General features: G+C 45.3%; 1 protein-coding gene across 5 annotated transcripts; it reads left to right on the forward strand.

Moving 5' to 3' along the window:
- Window positions 1–229: 229 nt before the first annotated feature.
- On the forward strand, window positions 230–5,806 carry LOC123102110 (uncharacterized). Of its 5 annotated transcripts, none has more exons than XM_044523394.1 (4): window positions 230–1,832; window positions 2,430–2,601; window positions 3,096–3,405; window positions 3,501–5,806. In XM_044523394.1, exons 1-3 carry the CDS (start codon window positions 333–335, stop codon window positions 3,389–3,391), a joined length of 1,968 nt encoding a protein of 655 aa, XP_044379329.1. In that variant the 5' UTR covers window positions 230–332; the 3' UTR covers window positions 3,392–3,405; window positions 3,501–5,806. The 5 variants fall into 5 exon arrangements, 4 of the variants coding, with proteins under 4 accessions (XP_044379329.1, XP_044379328.1, XP_044379327.1 ...); XM_044523393.1 differs by having other exon boundaries at window positions 235–1,844; window positions 3,501–5,804; XM_044523392.1 differs by having other exon boundaries at window positions 244–1,832; window positions 2,430–2,703; window positions 3,501–5,797.
- Window positions 5,807–7,494: the final 1,688 nt, after the last annotated feature.

Raw genomic sequence — 7,494 nt, forward strand, 5'->3', positions numbered from 1 at the left:
ATGAGCAAATCAAATGCAATCCTTTATACAACAAAAGGGAAATGAACATATAAAAACGGAAAATGAAAGGAATAGAAAATAAAATATAAAAACAGGAAAAAGGAAACAAGTTTTTTTTAAGAAGGAGGAAAAGGGAAAACATTCTCCTCAAGTAAGAAAAAGGAACAAGGAAACAAGTAAGAAAAACGACATGGAAAGAACAAAAAAAGATGATAAAAAAAAGGAAGTCATCTAATGGGCCGGCCCAAGAAGTGAAACAGAGGTAGGGTTCCATCCGCAATTCCCCAATCCCCCAAACCTCTGTCGCTGGGTCTCCGGCGAGCTCTCCGGCCATGGCCAAGCTGAGAGCCAACGCCAGCACCGGCCATCTCCGCGTCTACGGTACGTCGCTGTCTGATGATGGCGCCCTGCCGTGGAAGGAGAGGGAGCAGGACACATCACTCCTCCTCCGCAAGATCGAGCACCACCGCGACGAAGCCGTCAAGCTGCTCGCCTCGCACCTCTATCTGCGACGGTTCCTCGATGCGGCGACCTCCGTCGGCCTGCTCGATCCGGTCTCCAACATAGTCGTCAGCGCCCTGCTTGCCGCCGCCGCAGATCCCGTCGACGGGGCCTCGGCGCTCGTCGGCGTCGACAAGGACATGAAGCAGCGCTCCCTCGACGGCCTCGTCGCCTTCCTCACATGCTTCTTCCCTCACCTCACCGACTGGGAGGCCGTCAGGTACCTTGTCCTCGCCGAAGCCGGCCCCCTCGTTGCTGCGCGCATCGTCGTCGAGGACCGCCGCACCAAGTGCTTCCGCCCAGGCTCCGCGGCCACCAATGGCGCCCTCAAGCTCGCTCTCAAGTGCGCAATGGTGGCCGCCAAGCATCCGTGTCCCTCCGAGCTCGCAGGCGTTTGGCTGTCCTTGTGCTCCTCCCTCGACACCCTCGAGAAGGCCGTCTCCTTGCTCTTGGCGGTGCGGCCCAATTCCCCCGGCGACATCCTCCACACTCTGGCCAAGCAGACGGCAGATGTCCCTTGTCCTGCTCCTGTTGGCATAGCCAGCAGCCTCATCAGGCCATGGGAGCTTGCAGCCCGTCGCAGTGAGCGCGCCGCCAAGGTGACCCACCAGTATTCTTGGTCACTAAGGCGAGTGCTCCTACATACGATCCATGGTTTCTACCTGCAGGCACTGGCCAGGTTGCCGGGCGGCGAGCTGAGGTCTCGTTACCACCGTAGCATGCTCAAGGCTGGCCATTGCTACGGCCCTTTCGATCCTGTCACCAACATCATCGTTAACACCATCTGGTATGAAGCCACCTTCCCACCACTGAGTCAACTGGACGAGCTCGACATCCTCGGCACCTTGAACCTGATGCGGATTGAAGCACAATCCTTTTACGGACTTGTCTCTTTCCTCTGCACCCGTGACAAAGATCTCAACGCCGATCAGGCCATAAGGTTCCTGCTCGACACGGATCTCAACATGACCGCGACAAAGCACTGCAGCAGTGTCCAGGAAGAACAAGAAGCCTTCAGGGCTGCTGCAACTGCGGCATGGCACCCCAGACCCGATGCCCAAGCAGGATTCCTCAGCTCTTGCAAGACGCCTGCAGTCCTGTCACTGCTGTCAGATAATGGGGGACAACAACAGCTCTCTTCTCAATGTGTCCAGCAGCTTGCCATGCTATTGTCATCTGCTTTCCATTCCACTGGCATTTTAGTCCAGCAGAAGCAACCAGTTGCCATTTATAAACGACGGCTCGATCTTACCATGTATGAGGGACGCATACAGCGAAGGGCTCATAGAAGAATCTCCAGAAAGGTCAAGGCTGCACTAAGCAGATATGAGGTGCAGAATTCAGTGAGTTAGTTTATCCCTCAGATACCTCTATATTTGTTTGTGTCCAAATTCCATCAACCAAAATCCTACTTGATCAAACAGCTGGTGGAACTTGCTACCGACCTCCTTTGATTAATTAATTACCCCGCGGACACCTAAGCACTTTTTAATAGAAATTCCATCAGTTAGAAGGCCTGCTTGATCAAAATATGTGGTGGAACGAACTTGCTGCTACCGACCTCCATTGACGCTTATTAGCTTGTCTGAATAGGCTGCATTTCTTGTGATAAGCCCATAATGTCCATTTAGGTATTCCTTTTGATTATCCCGCTGAGCCGTGGCCACCACAGCACCATGTAAACAGAGTTTGGACAAGGCCAAGAAGATTTTTGTTTGAGTGCATGATTTGAGCTAACACTTGGACCAATGGGCTGGGTGGCAGTAGAAGCATTGTTGGTGGGAGATGTAGAGTAGTTCGCAAATAAGTAGTGCTATAAGAGCAAATTTGCTATGAGAGCGAAGTTGTTTTAAAAGATGAGCAATTAGTTTTCTCTTAATTCTATGCCACATTTGCTGATTTGCTCGTTTTTTTTCCCCATCTTATAGGAACAAGCATGTTATCAGCTTCATGTGGTCTGCGGTGTGAATACATATGTGTCTGGTCCTGACGAGAGTATGCACTCCATCATGATGCAAAAGAAAAAAGATCCTGTTGAAGAGGACTACTACCACCACACACATGCCAACTTTCTGGTGACCCGGAATGTTGGCTCTGTAGGTTCAGTTCCAGTACTCTTCTTTGCTGAGCTTAGCAACAAGAACGACGACCAGGATAGCCAGCTTCTATGCTGCCCTGTGGAGTTTCCACTACCAGGGGCTGGTATATATATATATATATATATATATATATATATATATATATATGCTCCCGTTCTTTTGTTTAAGATTCTTTTTTCATCAGATTGATAATGATCTTCATTAACTGTTCTCATGCTCATACCGCACACGGCTACCCATATACTCCCTCCATCCATCCATTTGAGCCCATTTGAGCGACAAGCTTTTTGGGATGGAGGGAGTATATGATAATACACACACACACACACGCACACACAGTCAGCTAACCAGAATCTAACTTCTGAAGTCAAGATAGAAAGGATATGTTTATATATTCTGCAGGTTAAATACCAGTGGTGCCCTTTTTGTTGTAAAAAATAAGTGCATTTAAATCCATGCTATGATTACTAATTATGGTCTGCATATGTGTGGCAGAACCAGTGCGCTGCCTTTTCTGCGAGCAAGAGGGGATCAGGATTGTACACCCGGCTAGTGGGGAGGGATTCCATGGGCACGAGGTGGAGTTTGAGAAGATGGTTCGCGGGGAGGATTTATTCAAAAATGTCGGCTATCCAGAGGAGTACGACAATGATCGCATACTAACTAATAGCGAATTTGTTACGGACACTGTGGCTGATGGACTCGATGAGGACTGCATGTACCTTGGTAGCGATGACTTCAGAATCAAGGAATCCGACGGTCATGAGTCGGATTATTATGGAGAGGAGTAGTATATATAGTCACGGTATGGGGTGTCGTATTCACTTCACTGATTATCCTTGATTAAGTTGTAGCTAGTTTGTTTATTCATAGTTTGCTCCTTCCTTTTATATTGGGCAGGTCTTCTGAAAGGAGGTGATGAAACCAAGCTTGAGGAAGCGGTCAATCAGTTGATGGCGATGGTGACGTCGCTTGCTGGTCAGATACTTGATGCTCCGGAGGAGTGTGACAATGTCGACTATCCGGAGAAGTGTGACAATGACCGCATACTAAGTAATTGCAAATATGTTACAGACACTGTGGCCAGTGGACTCAACGAGGACTGCATGTACCTTGGTAGCAATGTGTAACACCCCTGTCCTGATCGAGGTGATTGGAGTAGCTTGGGAAAAGGGGATCAGGGTAGGTGAGGAAAGCGTGAAGAGGAAGAAGGAGATGAGAACGACAGCAGAGAGGGATGAGGAATAATTCTCGTTTCAACAGCCTGTTCGATCTTGCATATATCTGCCTCTTAAGTACAGGACTCACTCACGCGGTTCTCCACCAGAGCCCACCCACGCCCCTGGCCTTGGGCCCTACATGTCACACACACACACACACACACACACACACACACACACACACACACACACACTCTGACCTCAAGGTCCCACATGCTAGTCACACAGTAGCACTAGGTGTATCTGGTGTGACACAATGACTTCACCATCAAGGAATCGACGGTCATGAGTCGGATGAGTATGGAGGGGAGTAGTATATTACATATATAGAGAACGGTGAGTGGTGTAGTATTCACTTCACTGATGATCCTTGATTAAGTCGTAGCTAGTTTGTTTCATAGGATCAACAAGTCTGTTGGCTAGTCCTACAGATATACAGGTTGACATCAAAAGGTTCTTGCTAAGTCACCCATAGTGATTTTGATGAAAAGTAGTACATGTGGTTGCCAACTCTGGAAGAAGGATGAAAGCAAATCGTTTTCAGCCCATTAAAGACCTGTTTGCTAAAAGATTGTCTCCCTGGAATGAAGAATATCTTTCTATGGGAGAAAAGGAGATTCTTCTTAAATCTGTAGCTTAGGCTTTACAAACTTATGTAATGGGGATTTTTAAGCTGGCTACAAGGTTCCATGATGATTACAGAAAACTTATTAAGATTTTTTGGTGGGGAGAGGATGAGGGTCAGCGAAGTGTTGCTGGGCGTGGGATACTTTGACTTGATCACTAAACCCAAAGAAACAGGTGGCACTGGCTTTAGAGACACCACTCTCTTTAATCAGGCTTTGCTGGCTCGCCAAACATGACGACTGATCCAATACCCTCAAGAGTTTAGCTGCAAGACTCATGAAAGCAATCTACTACCCGAGAGGTAATTTATTAGAAGCCGTATTCGCGAATGAAGCTTCGTCTGTGTGGCATGGTATTGAACATGGCCTGGAGCTGCTAAAAAAAGGTGCCACCTTGAGAGTGGGATATGGTAAGTGCATCAGGGCCTGGCGTGGTAATTGGCTTCCCCGAAATTATGCGAGTATCATCCTTAACATGAGCGAGCTTGATGATTGAAAAGGGGATTTTCCTGCCTGGCATTATGAAAGAAATGACTTTTCTACCATATGTGTGACTAAGGCATAGCCTAGTGGTGGGAAGGGGCTGATGTATTCCCACCCACCCAGGTTTAAGGCATGGTACTTGCAATTTGGGTTTGTTGCACCAACTATACTGTAAGGGCTTCCCTTACAATCTTTCTGTCAAAAAAAAAAGACCTTTCTACCCTGATGATTACCTACACATTTGCTTACAGCCTCAAGAATGATGAAAGTGCAAAACCTGGGACAAGTGCGGCACAAGTGCGGCGGGGATTGCTCAAGAAAGATGTGGAAGCTAATATGAAACTCCACTGTTGAATAAGGTGAGAATTTTTGCTTGAAGAGTTAGCCTGGGACAACGCTTGTCCTGTTTGATTTGGTGCTACAGTGGACTATACTAAAGCCAAAGTTTTGAAAAACAAAAAGTGGAAATCCTAGAGCTTTGCTTCCGCGGAGCTGGCCCAGTATTCTGGACCGGATTGGCTCTTGCTGCTTTTTTCAAGAAATTGCCAGACAGAAGAGGACTGGTTCTCATGATTTTGTGGAGAGGCTGGCACTTAAGGTGTCACCGAAGGGATCTAAGCCGTGAAATCTTTTAGTGAAGACCAATGTTTATGTACCGGCAACATATGTTATTGCTTCAGTGACTGTAATTTTTTACCCGTGGCGCGAGAAGACGCCCGTACGGACGTTCACGTCCGTACGGCGCTTTGGACACACGTGACGACTCTTAGCGCTAATGACGTTGCTTTATTCTTAACACTCCCCCTTCTACAAAGCTGCTTCTTCTATGTCTTGCATCCTTGTATAACTTTGAGAATATTGCTCTTAATCACAAGCGTATATGATCTTGAATAACTCCTCCAAAAAAACCTGTGAGAAAAATATGAGGAGAATAGAACTTGATATGTTGTTAAAACTCCACTAAAACCCAGTAGGAAAAATAAGGAGAAAATGTTACAACATATGTTATCGTCTCTTTGATAACTTATATGAGAAAACCTTGAGGATAAAACTCATTGGTAAGTTTAGAGGACAATTAATATGTCTTGTATACACTCATTAAAAACCCCGGTAGGGAAAAATAGGATGTATGACATATATTCTTATGTTGATATTACCTCATTAAAAACCTTGATGAGAACCATGAGAGTAAACTCATAAAAGGAAAAAGAGTGCAATATAATGTTTGAACAGGTTATGATTCAGAGAGGCTCTCCCCCTGATCTTTGCAAATCTCGAAGTCGTCGCATACCAATCCCATGAACATATTTTTCAAATGTTGAAGCTGGGAGCGACTTTGTGAATAGATCAGCTAGATTATCGCATGATTTGACTTGCAAAATGTTTATCTTCCCTTTCTTTTGTAATTGATGGGGGAAAAATAATTTAGGAGAAATATGCTTAGTGATATTGCTCTTTATGTAACCTGTTTGCATTTGAGCAACACAAGCTGCATTATCTTCGTAGATAATGGTTGGAGATTTGATAGAACCTTTACCACATGATTTTGTATGTGGTTTATCATTCTGCGAGGCCATACACATTCACGTGTTGCCTCAAATAAAGAGATTATTTAGAATGATTGGTGGATGTAGCCACTAGGGTCTGTTTGGAAGACTTCCATGATATGGCTGTCTCACCATGTAGGAACACAAAAACCAGTTTGTGATCTGGCATTGTGGGGGTCAGATAAGTAGCCAGCATCAGCATATCCAATCATATCAATGTTCAAATTTCTCTGAAATTGAAAGAATAGGCCAAGATCCTTTGTGCCTTGGAGATATCGAAAGATATTCCTAACTCCCGTCCAATGGCGTTTAGTAGGAGCTGCGCTATGTCTAGCTAGTAAATTCACTGCAAATGCAATATCAGGCCTGGTGCAATTTGCAAGATACATGAGTGCTCCAACGTCACTGAGATATGGAACTTCAGGTCCTAATATCTCTTCTCCATTATCCATTGGTCTAAATTGATCTTTCTCTACGTCTAGAGATCGAACTACTATAGGAGTTTTGGATGGATAGGATTTGTCCATATTGAATTTCTCCAATATTTTCTGGATATAGGCGGTTTGATGAACCAAAATACCCGAGGGAAGGTGCTCAAGTTGTAATCCTAAGCAAAATTTGGTTTTACCCAAATCCTTCATCTCAAATTCCGTCTTTAGGTGATTGCGTGCTTCATCAATATCTTGTGTGGTTCCAATGATGTTCAGATCATCAACATACACAGAAATAATGCAAAATCCAGTTGTGGACTTTTTTATGAAAACACATGGGCAATCATCATTATTGGAGTATCCTTTTTTTCAAAAAGAACTCACTAAGTCGGTTGTACCACATGCGACCCGACTGTTTTAAGCCGTATAAAGACTTATTTAGTTTTACACAATATGTGTTGCGTTTTGCGTTTGGATTCGGGATTGGGACTCCATCAGGAACCTTCATGTATATGTCCGAATCAAGTGAACCGTAAAGGTAAACGGTCACTACGTCCATCAACTGCATAGATAGACAATTTTGCACT

Source organism: Triticum aestivum, chromosome 5A (genome assembly GCF_018294505.1).
Source record: "Triticum aestivum cultivar Chinese Spring chromosome 5A, IWGSC CS RefSeq v2.1, whole genome shotgun sequence".
Taxonomy (NCBI): Eukaryota; Viridiplantae; Streptophyta; class Magnoliopsida; order Poales; family Poaceae; genus Triticum; species Triticum aestivum.

Coding starts and splice junctions, on each gene's coding strand:
- LOC123102110 (XM_044523391.1), top strand. CDS start 333: ATGGCCAAGCTGAGAGCCAACGCCAGCACCGGCCATCTCCGCGTCTAC. Junction 1,845..2,429: donor GATATGAGGTGCAGAATTCA/GTGAGTTAGTTT, acceptor CCCATCTTATAG/GAACAAGCATGTTATCAGCT. Junction 2,704..3,095: donor GTTTCCACTACCAGGGGCTG/GTATATATATAT, acceptor TATGTGTGGCAG/AACCAGTGCGCTGCCTTTTC.